The sequence below is a fragment of the Odocoileus virginianus genome, chromosome 20 (assembly GCF_023699985.2).
Source record: "Odocoileus virginianus isolate 20LAN1187 ecotype Illinois chromosome 20, Ovbor_1.2, whole genome shotgun sequence".
Lineage (NCBI taxonomy): Eukaryota > Metazoa > Chordata > Mammalia > Artiodactyla > Cervidae > Odocoileus > Odocoileus virginianus.
In genome coordinates this window covers 3,166,764-3,182,022 of record NC_069693.1, presented here as the reverse complement: position 1 = coordinate 3,182,022, position 15,259 = coordinate 3,166,764, and the positions used below count along the sequence as shown (strand labels likewise).

Here is a 15,259-nt window from a genome sequence, read left to right as displayed (position 1 = left end):
CGGGACCCCGTCACTCCGTCCCGTTACCGCTCCCCACGTGAAAAGTGAACAGACGAAACCCGGGACACAGACCTTGTCGGTTTATGTAGAAAGAAGTGGGGCGCTGGGCGGTAAGAGCGCAGGGAATGGGGGTCCCTACAGGCCGATGACGTCGTCCGGCTCGATGTCCGCGTTGGCGAGGCAGCGGGCCCGGGGGTGCTGCGCCCCGGGGCCGGGGTCCACGTCGGGCTTGGCCGCAGCGGCGCCCGGGCGCTCCGCGTCCATGACGCCCAGCACTGCGTCCAGCATGGAGGGGCCCAAATCCAGGTGGAAGGACAGCAGCGGGTCAGCGGGCGCAGGCGCGCGGAGGGCGGGCGGCGAGGCCTGCGGCACTGCGGGCGGCGGCGCGGAGCGCGGGGCCCCCGCGGGCGGCGCTCGGGGCTCGGGGGGCGGCCCGCCGCCGTGGCGGCTCAGGAACGAGGTGTCCCCAAAGGCGTCGCCGCCGCGTCCCACGTGCAGCGTGTGCCGGAAGTCGCCGAGCGGCGCGGAGATGGACAAGGCGCCGCGCTCCGGCCGCTTCTTGGGCTGCGCGGGGCCCAACTGCTTCAGCACCGGCATCTGCGGGGTAGGGGCGGGTTAGCACGACCTCCCCAGGGGCCGCTGCCGAGGCCTGCCTGCCGCGTTCCCAGCCCTGACCTAGCCCGCGGTGCAAAGGATGCTCTAGACACGCACAGCACGACCGTGGTGGGAGGTACGGGGGTTACTCCAATTTTACAGCTGGGGAAACTGAGGCCCGAGGTCGCAGCTGCTTGATTCAAAACTCAGACTCAAATTTAGGTCTGCCTATATGTTAACTGCACTTAGAACTAACGTTTGAGGATTTCATACTCCAGAGAACGAGCAAAACATGCTTCCTCAAGCCTGCAGACTGCTTCCCAAACTTCGCAGAAACTGCGCCTTGAAGCCGGGCTCCCCTGGTGGCTCAGACAGTAAAGAATCCGCCTGCAATGCAGCAGACTCGCGTTCGATTCCTGGGTCAGGAAGATCACCTGGAGAAGGGAATGGCAACCCACTCCAGTATTCTTGCCTGGAGAATTCCGTGGACAGAGGAGCCTGGCGGGCTAAGGTCCATGGGGTCCCAAAGAGCCGGACACGACTGAGCTACTATCACTCCACCCGTAAGACAGAGCTGCCCCTGTCCTTTAGGGGAAGAGACACGGTGCCCAGCGCCTGCCACACTTCTAGAGGCCGGCACACAGTTTTAATATATTATTATTACCTTTCTGCACCTCTGGTCTTTAACTGAGGCCACTGGCCGCCAGATCGAGCAGGGAGGGTTCAGGCGCGGGTCTTCTCCGACGCCACCTTCCGGGCTCACACAGCCCAGAGGAGGGCAGAGGAGACCCTCTTGGACAAGGGGAGCCCCCCACCCTGTCAATACACAAGGTACAGAAGCCCCTTCTGAGCCGAGGGATGCTGTGTTTTATTTCAAAATGTCTGGATTGTGTTTGTCTTTATACCAACGCAGTCGTAAAATATAATTATAACATATATAATTATGTCCATGAAAGCTTTGCCTGAGACACACAAAAGTCATAATGTAGGCTGGCCTGAGGATTCTAATTTGGGAGGTTTAGGGTGGGCCTGGGAAATCTGTATACTTGCACATGTATGTGTGTGTGCGTGTGTGTGTCCACATGCACGCTGTCGTGTCCGACTCTTTACAACCCCATGGACTGCAGTCAGCCAGGCTCCTCTGTCCATGGGATTCTCCAGGCAAGAACCCTGGAGTGGGTTGCCATTTCCTCCTCCAGGGGATCTTCCCCACCCAGGGATCAAACCTGCATCTCCTGTATTTGTAGGTGGACTCTTTACCCCTGAGACCATCCCCCCCATGCCCACAGCGTTTTACAGTGTTTTACAATCGAATTATCTGGTTTTTAAATAAGCCACATAATATCTTACTTCTTGCTAAGAGTAACAATAATAATAATGCAAAATTTCCTATGTCAAAACATGGCAAGAATGGTATAAATTCCAATCTGGCAGCTCATGAACTATAAACCAGGTGCCCTGTGGCCACATGACTGCATGCGGACTTGATGGTAAATAGATGTGTCCGCCAACCTTTGCCCATACCCTGGAACTTGGCTGTTTTTATGGAACTTCTGGGAGGGACTTTGATGACCTTGTACTTTTGTTTTAACAGTCACTGGTATAATAATAATAAACAGTATTTCTATTTGAATTGAAGCCCCACCTTTGCCAGCTGTAAGAACTGAGATAAATGATGTGATCGCTTGGCTTCTTTTCTATCTGAAAATGGGTAAAATAACACTACCTTCCTTGTAGGGCACACAAAAACACTCAAAGAAAACTATATTTGTAATATCACCAGTCAATTGATAGTGATAGCACTGGGGGTGGGGGTGGGGGGAGAGGTATCCCCAAACAAAAGTGTGGAACAAAATTTAGATTTGATAAAATCCTCTGAAGCAGGTAAAGCATTGTCCTTTTAGTAACCACCACCCTCAGAAATGCCGTCGATAATGTGGAGAAAATTAAAGCCAAAGGATTTGAAATAATTATAGATGGCTGTGGTCTAAGGGCTGTCCACTCCCCTACTCAAACACACACACACACACACTTTACATTTATTTCTCTTGAAAAACCAGTCTTGCTTGACCACCTCTATATCGCTTCTCAAAACTTCCTAACCTCCACCCAGGTGAATAAATATATTGTACTGCAATCTGAAACACAATCACCATTCCTTCCCCACCCCACCCAGTATATAAGGGAAACAACATTTTATTAAATGAGACTACTCAGCACATGCTAGGCACTTAGATAGTTTCAATTATAATCTATATTATCATTATTTTGGCCGTGCTATGCAGGACCTTAGTTCCGCAGCCAGGCATCAAACCCACACCCCCTGCAGTGGGAGCCCAGAGTTCTAACCACTGGACCACCAGGGAATTCCCTGTTAGTCTTTTTTAACGCTGACCTCTGTTCATTAACGAATCTCAATCCACAGTTAAAAAAAAAAAATTCTGTCTCAGAGCTAGCAGCGCCCCTGTCTCATTGAGATGCCTTGAATTATATAGGTGAAAAAAGCAGAACTCAGAAAGCCAGCTGCCCAGACTTGGATCTGACTGTGCACATTGCTGGCTTGCTTTGGGCAAATTACTTACCCTTTCTGACCTCACTTCCTCATCTCAAAAATCGAATGGTACTCATAGGATAGTTCAGTCTCTTTGCAAGGAGTGAGGGGGAATTCCCTGGCAGTCTGGTGGTGAGGACTATGAGCTTTCACTGCCAAGGGCACTGGTTCAGTCCCTGTTTAGGGAACTAAGACCCTGTTAGCCAATCAGTGCAACCAAAAAAAAACCAAAAAGAATTGGTGAGATATTGCCCCGGGGAAAGTCTTGACATGGTAGCCAGTACACAGAAAATGCTGTGTGCTCCGTGGTCCAACCTTAGATTATCCTCGCCTGTCCCAGGGAAGGAAACAGATGCTCAGAGAGGGTACGTGACTTGCCCGAGGTCACAAAGCAGCTCTGCGGGCCTCCAGAGCCCAGAGGTACACCTTCCGCTGACAGCAGCCCCAGGCACTGGCCCTCCCTGGACAGCTCTCCGCCACTGCTTCCTCTCCCTGCCCACCCCCCACCTTACCCTCCTCCCGTCCTCCCGCCACTCTACAGGGTTATAGCGCTGCCATTTTCCAGCGTTTAGCAGCTCCCGGTCTCTGGACATTCCCTGGTGGTCCAGTCATTCAGACTCTGCGCTTGCACTGTGGACGACCCGGGTCCCATCCTGGATCCAAGGAACTAAGATCCCATAAGCCATGCAGCCAGAAGGAGCGGGGGGAAGAAAAAAAAAACTTGTTTTCTGACACCGAACACACCTGGAACTAACTTTCTCAACCTCACACCTCAGTTTGCTCCCCTGAAAACTGGGAAGTCGGAATTCCCGTTTGCAAGGGGCTGTCCTAGAGCGTACTCATGGTGCTGACATTGTTTCCCAAGCACTTATCCTGGGCCAGGCAGGGGTCCAAGCGCTTGGGGCACAGGAAGGAACTCATGTAGTCATGGTAACAGCCCTAGGCGGTGAGCACTCTGCTATTCTGTTCCTTTTAGAGATGTGGGTGACAGCTTGAGGCACAGAGAGGTGAGGTAACTGGCCGCGGGTCACACAGCAGCAAATACTGCCTGAATCTGGATCGCAGGCAGATGAACCCCGGAGTTGGAAGGGTATTATATTGCTCACGGTCCCCAAAGGGTAGGGCGTGCAGACCCGTGGGAAAATAATAATAATGCTTTCATATCAAGGCCAGGGACCTACACCCTTGACCCTGTTTGTTTGCTTTTCTTTTTTTACGTTCCAGGTAAGAACAACCAGTTAGAAATTGTTTCTGAAAGCCAGCGCTTCTCCTGACTAGTTCTGAGAACTCGGGGTGACCGGGGGTGGGCTGGAGGCGGTGTGGGGAGCAGTCCGTCCACTTCCCTGAGCCTCGGTGTCCCCTGAAATAGAAGGCTCGACTCTCCCTTGTGTGTCTGATGCAATGAGGTCATGCTCGGAAAAAGCCGGTGGCGGGGCCAACTCAGCACAGAGGGGCTGTTGTGTGTGACGACCTCCGGCCGGGCAGAGAGCAGGAGCCGCGACCCTGGACCCGCGCGCCCCGCCTCCCGCCTCCACGCGCCCCCCCTTTCCTGCCGAGGCTCCAGCTGCAGGGGGGTTGGGGACGCACAGCTGGCTCCGCTCCGTCCTCTCCGGGCCCCAGCCCGCCCTACATCCAGCCTGGCTGGCTCTTAGCCCCATGGGAGAGGCGACCAGGCGGGCGGCACCCGGACTGCGCACGGGGACCGGGTACCGGGACCCCACCCCGACCCCCTTGGGGCTCCAGAGCGCGCTTCCTGAGGCCACGTGGCTGCGGCCCGGGCTTCAGCGGCCGCCGTCCCTTCGGCCGTCTTCCCTGCTCCCCTCTGGACTTGCCTGGGGACCCCGGGGCCGCCAGTGCCCCTCTTACCTCGCGGTCCTCGCCGAACCGGGCGGGCGCGCTCTCAGGCTCCTGCACCGCCCGGGACCCGCTCCTCTCGGTTCGGGGCCCGCCTCCGCCTCCTGGTCCCAGGCCCGCGCCTCCCTCCGCCTTCCTCCGGGCGGGATCTCACCTGCGAAGGGCCCGTCAGGCGGAACCTGGAGGGGCACTCACGACCCGGGCGGCCGGCCCGCAGCGCCCCCTCCTTCTCTTCTGGGTCCCGGGAGCCCTGGCTCCTAGTTCAGTTCCTCCTCGGCCTCAGGACGAGAGGGGGTCCCAGACCCACCCCCCCCCCCTCCCCGCACCCCGCCGGCCTCCCCTCCACCAGCCTCGGGAGTCTGAGACCCACGCCCGCCGCCAGACCCTGCCACCGGGTCCCCTCTTTACCTGCACCGGGAACGGAAGCGTCAGCCCCTCTCGGGGGCCATGATGGGAGCCCAGAGGGGCGCAGAATCCCCGCCCAGTCCAGCTCGGCCTGTCTGGGGCCGAGAGGGTTAAGGCAGTAGGCCCCTCCCAGGCCTCCCTTATTCCCCCCTGCCCCCCACCCCCCAAAAAAAAGTTGGCCTCTAGGATTTAAGGACTAAGAAGCCGCGGCGGGAAAGCGGAGGCCCCGCCAGGCTGAGTGTGGGGGCGGGAAGTGGCCGGGACTGGATGTGCGCGGGGAAGGACCGCGGAGGGGGTGGGGGATTGGATGGACTGGGCGGCCCCCCAGCCCGGCCCCTCCCCTGCCAGCCTGGAATTTCCTGCAAGTGGGGAAGTCTGGCTGTTTGGAAAGAGTAATTTCTTCCAGATTGCAGCGGTTGGGGGAGCGAGTGTAGGGCCTGGAAGAGAGAAACCCACAAGGTCAGGCAGTGAGACCGGCGGTAGGAGGGCGGCTCCCTGCCTGCGTCGGGGAGTTGAAGGTCCGGGCCTGGGCGTCACCTTGCTGGGGGCCCGCGCCGAGCGGTGACGGGGGGGTTGGCGGGGTGGTGTGGGGGTGGGGAGACGATCCCCCAGGGTGTGAGTGCGGGGAGAACCCCATCCCGGGGAGGAGGCCGGCTCGGTTGTGAGCTGGGATGGTGGGCCTGGAGAAGAGAAGGCGCTCAGTCGTGTCCGACTCTTTGCGACCCCATGGGCTGTAGCCCACCCGGCTCCTCTGTCCTCGGGGATTCTCCAGGCAAGCATACTGGAGAGGGATCCTCCCCACCCAGGGCTCGAACCCAGGTCTCCGACATTGCAGGCACACGCTTTACCTTTGAGCCACCTTTGCAGCCAAGAGCAGGAAGGGTCCTAGATAAGGAGGTGTGGCTTGACCTGAATCTTCCGAAGCAGGAGTGCGTGTTTACAGGGCCCAGGACCGGAGGGAGCGGGCCAGGCCGCCAGGTGGAGCCCAGGGCCCCGAGGCCCCGGGTGGAGCCTGGTTTGCCTGGAGAGATCGGGGTTGGAAGCCACGGGGAGCTTCTGATTTGTCCTGAGTCGGGTATTAAGCGGGAAAAACAGGGTCAGAACTTGAAGGGGCAGAGAATCCACTTCACAGTCCAGAAGGAGGATGGGCTGGAACAGGCTGGGACGGTAGCTCAGATGGTAAAGAATCCGCCCGCGATGCGGGAGACCAGGGTTCCATGCCCGGGTGGGGAAGATCCCCTGGAGGAGGGTACGGCAACCCACTCCAGTATTCTTGCCTGGAAAATCCCACGGAGAGAGGAGCTTGGCCGGCTACAGTCCATGGGGTTGCAAAGAGGTGGATATGACTGAGCAACTAACACTTTTTTCTTTCCCATCCAAGGCAAAATTTAATGTGGGGGTGGGAGAGCAGTCACCCAAGATAAATGTTTAAATAACAACAGCATTTTAGTTATTTTCTATTGATGTTTGGACTCACATTACAGTGCATCATTTTAAAGGGATTTAGTATATTCTCATGGAGAAGGAAATGGCAACCCACTCCAGTGTTCGTGCCTAGAGAATCCCAGGGACTGGGGAGCCTGGTGGGCTGCCATCTATGGGGTCGCACAGAGTCGGACACGACTGAAGCGACTTAGCAGCAGCAGTATATTCTCAGTGTCATACAAACATCACCTCTATCTGATTCCAAAACACTCATCACCTCAAGCAGACAAACAAAAGACAAACTCTCCCACCTATTATGCTGTTGTCGGGGGCCGGCCTGCTGCGACAGGCTGCCTGTGTCCTTCTGCGTTCACTCTGTCTCTGCCTGAGTCCCTCTTAGGCTTCAAACTCCCTGGTTCGCAGGCCTGCGCCATCGTCCTCCTGCCTCTGGCCAGAGAAGGTCCCCTGCTTTCAGGGCTCACGTGATTACGTGAGGGTCTCCTGGACAACAGGTATGCATGGTGATGGCAGATCTAATGCGTCACTCCGTCATCAGTACAGGTTCCATGCTGCTGAGGTGTCTGCGCCTTCCCAGGGGCTCAGTGGACATGAACCCGCCTGCCAATGCCGGGGACAGGGGTTCGGTTCCTGATGCAGGAGATCCCACATGCTGCAGAGTGACTAAGCCTGCAGCCACAGCCACTGCGGCTGCAATCTAGAGGCGGTCGGCCACAGGCACTGCGCCCTCGCACAGCAACCACGAGCCACAGCCCCTGCCCTGCAAGAGCACCCACCGCGACGGGAGGCCCGGCAGCTGAACCAGAGAGTAGCCCTGCTCACAGAGACTGGAGAAAGTCCGCAAGCTGCAACAAAGGCCTAATGTAACTAAAAAACAAACAAACAGAATTCAGCCGCAGTGCAGGAGACCCAGGTTCGTTCCCTGGGGTGGGAAGATCCCCTGGAGGAGGAAATGGCAACCCACTCCAGTGTTCTTACCTGGGAAATTGAATGGACAGAGGGGCCTGCCGGGCTACAGCCCATGGGGTTGCAAAGAGTCAGACACGACTGAAGCAACAGCGCACACACAACCTAGACATAGGTTTCAGGGATTTGTGCCTGGGCATCTTTAGATGTGCGTTCTGTCTACTCCAAGGACCTTCAGATGGCAGGTCCCAGGGGATGCTGGGGCGACCACCAAGCTGGAGATCCTGGGAGGAGGAGCAGGCGGACAAGGGGCCCAGGAGACCCTGATCCAGAGCAGAGGGAAGGGCAGTCAGCCCCACCAGAGCAGACAGGAGCGCCTGTACGGTCCCTGGGGGCTCCATGCCCATCAGGGCCCGGTACTTGTTTAATGATTTGCTCTATCTTGAAACTATTGATCCTTTTGAACAAGGGACCCCGCCATCTTCCTTTGCCACACACCCTGAAAACTATGTAGCCAGTTCTGATTGAAGTGGGATGAAACCGCAGTGAAGGGTGACACTGAGAGATAAAAAGGGGAGGAACTTGGACCGGAGCCGGGAAGCATCAGACGAGGAGGGGGATGGGTCGTGGAAGGCCTGGGAAGACACACACGCCCCCTCCCTGCATGCTCAGAAGCAGACCAAGTCTGATCTTAAAAAAAAAAAAAAAAAAATTCCACTGGATTTGATAACAAGCCAGAGGCCACCAGTGGCCTGAGTGAGAACTGCCCATGGGGGTTGGGTGGGTGAGAGCCAGCTTGCTGTGGGGGAGGGGAGGGAGACAGGGAGGAGAATTTGGGAATCCAAGGAAGGAGAAGGAAATAGGGTATGCAGAGGAAGAAGTAGGGGTCAGAGAATTTTGTTTCTTTGCTTGGTTTGGATACATTTGCTATTTTGTTTCTTTTTTCAAAAGAGTAATTTTTAGTTACATAAAGGGTACCTGAACACATCCTCCTTGAAAAAGAGAAAAAAACGCTAGCTAGTAAGGTTTGGGGAGAAGGCAATGGCAACCCACTCCAGTACTCTTGCCTGGCAAATCCCATGGACGGAGGAGTCTGGTAGGCTGTAGTCCATGGAATCGCTAAGAGTCAGACACGACTGAGCGACTTCACTTTCACTTCTCATTTTCATGCATTGGAGAAGGAAATGGCAACCCACTCCAGTGCTCTTGCCTGGAGAATCCCATGGACGGAGGAGTCTGGTGGGCTGCAGTCCGTGGGGGCACTAAGAGTCGGACATGACTGAAGCAACATAGCAGCAGCAGCAGCAGTAAGGGTTTGATGATCTTGTCCAGTCCAAGGCCATGAAATTAGTTTGAGGCATATACCTTCCAGGGGCTTCCCCGTGGCTCAGATGGCAAAGAGTCTGCCTGCAGTGCAGGAGATCCCTGGGTTCCATCCCTGGGTTGGAAGATCCCCTGGAGAAGGAAGTAAGAACCCACTCCAGTATTCTTGCCTAGACAATCCGATGGATGGAGGAGCCTGGCAGGCTACAGTTCATGGGGTGGCAAGGAGTTGGACACGACTTAGCGACTTCACTTTATACACCTTTCAAGGGGCTTCCCTGTTGGCTTCGTGGTAAAGAACCCACCTGCCAATTCAGGAGACAAAGGGTTGATCCCTGGGTTGGGAAGATCCCCTGGAGAAGGAAGTTGCAACCCACTCCAGTATTCTTGCCGGGGAAATTGAATGGTCAGAGGAGCCTAGCGGGCCACAGTCCATGGGGTTGCAAAGAGTCACACATGACTGAGCGACTAAACAGCAACAATGCACCATTCAGCTGGGTTGAGCTCTTACGCATAGACTGGTGGTTCGGCACTGGGAGCTACTGGCATTTGGGGCTGGGTCACTGCTTGTGGTGGGGGCGGCCTGTGCACCGCGGGATGCTTGGCAGGGTCCCAGGGCTCCGCGCACCAATGCTAGTAGCTCTCCCTCCCCATGATTTAGACCCCTCACTGTTTCCAAATGGCCCCCGGAAGGGGGATAACACCCCTGGTTGAGAAGAGCTGATCAACGTGGTGCTTTAAGAAAATACATTTTAAATACACAAAGGACGGGCTTCCCTGGTGGTTCAGGGGCTGAGACTCTGTGCTCCCAATGCAGGGGACCCCAGGTTCAATTCCTGGTCAGGGAACTAGATTGCACATGCTACAGCTAAGACCCTGTGCAGCCAAAGAAACAGATGTTAAACACACTCAGAGGAACTTTCACTGTGTGACTTTGGGCTACCACTTCTTTCCCACTTGGCAGATTCTTTTCGAACTCATTCATGCAGATTTTAAAGGGGGGCTATGAACTTATTTCAGCATCTTGAAGAAAGTTCATAACAACAACAAGAATAGCAGCTAATGCTCATGGAAGGGTTGATATCATTTAGGAGTGGTTCTAAGCTCTCTCCTTATATAATCTTAATCTTTGGAATAACTCTATGCATGAGAGGAGGGTGGTATTACTATTCCCATTGGGTTTTCCACTTTGTTTTGTCTTAGGAAACTTAGCTCATGCAGCTGTAAAGCTGTGTGGGTGTGATTTGAACTCAAGCAGGCTGACCCTGAGGAGAGACAGAAAATACAGGAGAGGAAGGTTCTATTATGGACAAGACCTCGGAGTGGGGTTGGGGTGTGGAGGGGGGGAGATCTGTCCCACAGAACCTTCAGCACAAGCTGGAATCAAGATTGCCGGGAGAAATAGCAATAACCTCAGATATGCAGATGACACCACCCTTATGGCAGAAAGTAAAGAAGAACTAAAGAGCCTCTTGATGAAAGTGAAAGAGGAAAGTGGAAAAGTTGGCTTAAAACTCAACATTCAGAAAACTAAGATCATGGCATCTGGTCCCATCATTTCATGGCAAATAGATGGGGAAACAGTGGCTGAATTTATTTTGGGGGCTCCAAAAATCACTGCAGATGGTGATTGCAGCCATGAAATTAAAAGACGCTTGCTTCTTGGAAGAAAAGTCATGACCAAACTAGACAGCATATTAAAAAGCAGAGACATTACTTTGTCAACAAAGGTCCATCTAGTCAAGTCTATGGTTTTTCCAGTAGTCATGTATGATGTGAGAGTTGGACCATAAAGAAAGCTGAATGCAGAAGAATTGATGCTTATGAACTGTGGTGTTGGAGAAGACTCTTGAGAGTCTCTTGGACAACAAGGAGATCCAACCAGTCCATCCTAAAGAAGATCTGTCCTGGGTGTTCATTGGAAGGACTGATGTTGAAGCTGAAACTCCAATATTTTGGCCAACTGATGTGAAGAGCTGACTCATTTGAAAAGACCTGATGTTGGGAAAGATTGAAGGCAGGAGGAGAAGGGGACAACAGACGATGAGGTGGTTGGATGGCATCATCAACTCAATGGACATGAGTTGGTGATGGACAGGGAGGCCTGGCGTTCTGCAGGTCATGGGGTCACAAAGAGTCGGACACGACTGAGTGACTGAACTGAACTGAACCTTCTGGAATGATGGGCATGTCTGGTACAGTAGCCACATGTGGCTGTTGGGACTTGAACTGTAGCTAGTCGGGCCAGAACTAAAATTTGGGTATTTCATATTGATTCTACAAGGAAATCGCCACTGGGCCAGTGGTCCAGGTATCCGGTAGCCCCGTCTAGAACAGCTGAGGAGGGTTTAGCTCCCCAGCGGGGGCTCCGCTTGAAAAGCAGGAGGGAGGGCAGAGGGGCAGCTGCAGTCTGGACTAGTAGGCAGGGGTGCTTGTGGGGCTCTGCCCTGCTGGCCCCGGCCTGGGTGAGGAGGTTCAGCTGTGCTGGGAAGGGAAGGGAAGCTGGTTCAGATGTGAAAGTGTCAGTTGCTCAGTCGTGTCTGACTGTGACCCCGTGGACTGCAGCCCGCCAGGCTCCTCTGTCCGTGGGATTTTCCAGGTAGGAATACCGGAGGGGGTAGTCATTCCCTTCTCCAGGGGATCTTCCCGACCTGGGGGTCGATCCTGCAGGACATCTATGGAACACCTTGCGGTGTGCAGGCTCTGTTCCAAGCCCTGCTCCCATGTTCTCTCATTTAGGCCTTGTACCAACCTACGAGGCAGGAGCTGTGCATTAGGTCCACTGAACGGACGAGGAAACTGACTCAGCATGGCGGGCCCTCTACCAAGGGCCCGGGAGAGTCAGAGGCCGGAAGTGCTGTGACCTGCACCGGAAGTGCGCTGCCCGACACCGGAAGTGTGGGATTTCCCCTGCCGTTCAGGGATGCGAGCAGAGGGTGCTGATGGGCGGGCGGGGGAATGACCCAGGGTTCGCCATTTGCCATCAGGAAGTATTTAGGAGAACCAAAAGGACTTTGAAAGAGCCTCCTTCTAGAGGCAGAGCGGGAAGGGAGGGAGCCCGGGAGGGTAGGGACAGACCGGGTGAGACTGAGAGGGAGGGAGGGAGGGAGGGACAGAAAGAGAGGCGGAAGAGGCGGAAGAGAGAGACAGGATCCTGTCCGCAGTCCACAGGTGGAGCCCTCGGGCTGCCGGGCAGCCTCCGGAGCTCCCCCCTCCTTCCAGCTGCGCGCTCTCAGGGCCGCCTGCAATCCCCCAACCCCACCCCCCTGCCCCCTCCCTACAGTTCAGAGGCAGTTTTGTTTCTTTGGTTTGGATACACCCACTGCTATTTTTGTTTCTTTTTTGTAAATGTACTTTTCAGTTACATAAACGATACTCCTTCCTTGTAAAGACAGAAAGGAAGGATTTGGGGGTGGTGGTGGGGAACCGCACCACACAGATTGTGAGATCTTAGTTCCCCGCCAGGACTGAACCCAGACCCTCAGCAGTGACACTGCAGAGCCCTAACCACTGGACCGCTTGGGAACCCCCCCTCCCCCGTCCCTGTAAAGGGGGAAAGGAAAAATAACCCTAACCAATAAGGTTTTGATGACCACATCCAGTCCAATTCTTGTGAAACTGGAGTGGGGTATACACCTTCCAATTCTGTGTTGGTCTCTTACACACAGACCAGCGTTTCCGCATCTGGGGCCGGGTCGTTCTTTGTGGGGTGTAGGGTCCTATGCACTATGGGATACTCAGCTCAGCCCTAGGGCTCTGCCCACTGGATGCCAGAGCTCCTCCCCCCCCCCCCCCGTGGTTTGCATAACGGACAATATTTCCAAATGAGTGTCTGCAGTTCCCGCCTCCTGGCTGCAACGCCAGCAGGAAAAGCTCCTGGGATCCATTGCAGGCTCCATGAAGGAAGGGAGTATCCGGGCACAATTGGCAAAGGTGAGGAAATAGACAAGGGTCGAGAGATAATTTGTGCAAACATCTGGCCAAAGTGCCATGAGCCCTGGTCTTCCATCTGGGGGCAGGGGTGGGGGATTCCTAAAGTTCTTCCTGCCTTGCTGCTAAATGCTGGCAGGTGGGACGACACATTGGTATCAGACAGCCTTGATCGGAGCCCCAGTTTCCTAGGCAAGTCACTTTTCAGCTTGTAGCTTTAGTTTCTTCATCAATGTCAGAGGTTTAAGGACCCTCACAAAAATCCTAAGAATAATTCATAAAAGCAGCACTCATTACCAAACAGAAGCAGTTTATCAGACTGTGTCTAGGTGCTTAGTGTTGATGGTGATGGTAATAGCAGTAATAACAGCACACTTTCTTGAATGAGTGCTAAGTACCTGCCAGACATTTTCTCCGTGCATCACATGTAAAGCATTTAGTTTCTGACGAAAACCCTATAGAGCAGGTCCTGGCATTATCTTCATTTGATAGATGACAAAGTAGTGGTATGACTTTGTCTAAGTCACAAAGTTCAGTTGCTAAGTCGTTTCTGACTCTTTGTGACCCCCTGGACTGTAGCACACCAGGCTTCCCTGTGCTTCACTTCTCCCAGAGTTTACTCAAATGCATGTCCATCGAGTCGGTGATGCCATCCAACCATCTCAGCCTCTGTCGCCCCCTTCTCCTCCTGCCTTCAATCTTTCCCAGCATCAGGGTCTTTTCCAGTGAGTCAGCTGTTCGCATCAGGTGGTCAAAGTACTGGAGCTTCAGCATCAGTCAGAGCTCTGATACAATCCCAGGATGCCTGCCTCCAGACCGTGCCTCTTAGCTAAACTGCTCGCCTCCAATGAGAAACACAATGTAACAGTCTCTGGCCACCTGCTTCCCATGAAGCAGACACCATTGTTACCGCCATTTCACAGAAAAGCAAAGTGAGCTTCAGCAAAGCATAAGGACGGCCCCAAGGACACAGAGCTAGCGGGAGGCAGATCCGGGTTTTGAAACCTACTTTGGTGCGAGCCCAGTCTGCTATCTTTGGGCCACACCTAGATATCTGACGTGCTGACCCTGGTCTGGTAGAAGACAGATCTGAAGTGGTAGAGGAAAACGAACATCATATGACCCCCCCCCCCCGGCTGCTCCAGCGGCGGTGACGCTGAGCGCGGCGCCAGCACCATGAGCTTCTGCACTGGATTCCTCTCTGGGGTGCATGGATCACGAACGGAATTTGAGTCACTGTCAACTACTACAGCCCTCTGGTGTTTGTCCGGTTTACCCGCATGCTCTGATTGGATGTTTTGTTTGACTCCTGCGTGGAGAACACACAAGAGGGCCACGGATGGGGCTCAGCTGATGAAAACTGGCCAGCAGAGACAGCAGGAAACGGTGGAGGTTGCCTTGCCTTCATAGACTCTGACCGTGGTGCTGAAACCAGACAACCGTCACATCCCGGTCAGCACCGCGGACAGCAGCCGCAGAGCCTGCCTCCCTGGGGTTCAGTCCCGGCGGGTCAAAGAGAGTGTCCAGACACAGGTCGGAGGGTACCGGGGCCACCCAGAGGAGGCGCCAGAACTGTTCAGGAGGGAGGGAAGCTCAATAATACAGGATATGAGGATCAGACTGACCACAGAGTACCGCCATCAGAAGACAATTCCTTGGATTTCCAGGTCCTGTGGATAAGAATCCGCCTGCCAATGCAGGGGACATGGGTTTGGTCCCTGGCCCTGAGAGACATTCTACATGCCACGGAGCAAATAAAGCCTGTACGCCACAACTACTGAGCCCACGAGCCCTAGAGCTTGTGCTCCACAAGAGAAGCCACTGCAGTGAGAAGGCCACACAACGCGATGAAGAGCAGCCCCACCTCCACGCCTGGCTCAGCTCCCTGAGACTGGTCTCAGCTGAACGTCACGAGGGCCTGGACGCTGAGCCCCAGCATCGGTGGGGAGGCGCACAGACCCGACCCTGCTGGGCTGCTGGGGAGTGGGCGTCCGGAGATGGGGGAGACAGGCCCCTTCAGGGGAGCCTCTGTCTTGTCCCCCAGACAAGGGTCAGACAGTGTGGCTCCTCCAGGCCGAGTGCCCCTGTGTTGAGGTCCACCCTTCACTGGGCAAGTCACAAGGTCCAGGGGACCCCTGCCCAGGGCTGGATGGTGCTTCAGGGCACCTTTGGGGTGAGGCCGTCCGTGTCCTGTGCGTGGTCAGCCCCCAGGGTGTCCTGGAGTCGGGGTCCGTCCAGCACACTCTGACCACC

General features: G+C 55.0%; 1 protein-coding gene across 2 annotated transcripts; it reads right to left on the bottom strand.

The window, feature by feature from the left end:
* Positions 1 to 65: 65 nt before the first annotated feature.
* On the bottom strand, positions 66 to 6,379 carry CDC42EP5 (CDC42 effector protein 5). Of its 2 annotated transcripts, none has more exons than XM_070450291.1 (4): positions 6,253 to 6,379; positions 5,408 to 5,841; positions 5,012 to 5,153; positions 66 to 597 (listed from the first exon to the last, which is right to left on the bottom strand). In XM_070450291.1, the coding sequence occupies exon 4, from the start codon at positions 595 to 597 to the stop codon at positions 136 to 138; it is 462 nt and encodes a 153-aa protein (XP_070306392.1). In that variant the 5' UTR covers positions 5,012 to 5,153; positions 5,408 to 5,841; positions 6,253 to 6,379; the 3' UTR covers positions 66 to 135. The 2 variants fall into 2 exon arrangements, with proteins under 2 accessions (XP_070306392.1, XP_070306393.1); XM_070450292.1 differs by having other exon boundaries at positions 5,408 to 5,499.
* Positions 6,380 to 15,259: the final 8,880 nt, after the last annotated feature.

What these genes read in the sequence shown, in the direction of transcription:
- CDC42EP5 (XM_070450291.1), bottom strand. Translation starts at nt 597, where the DNA reads ATGCCGGTGCTGAAGCAGTTGGGCCCCGCGCAGCCCAAGAAGCGGCCG.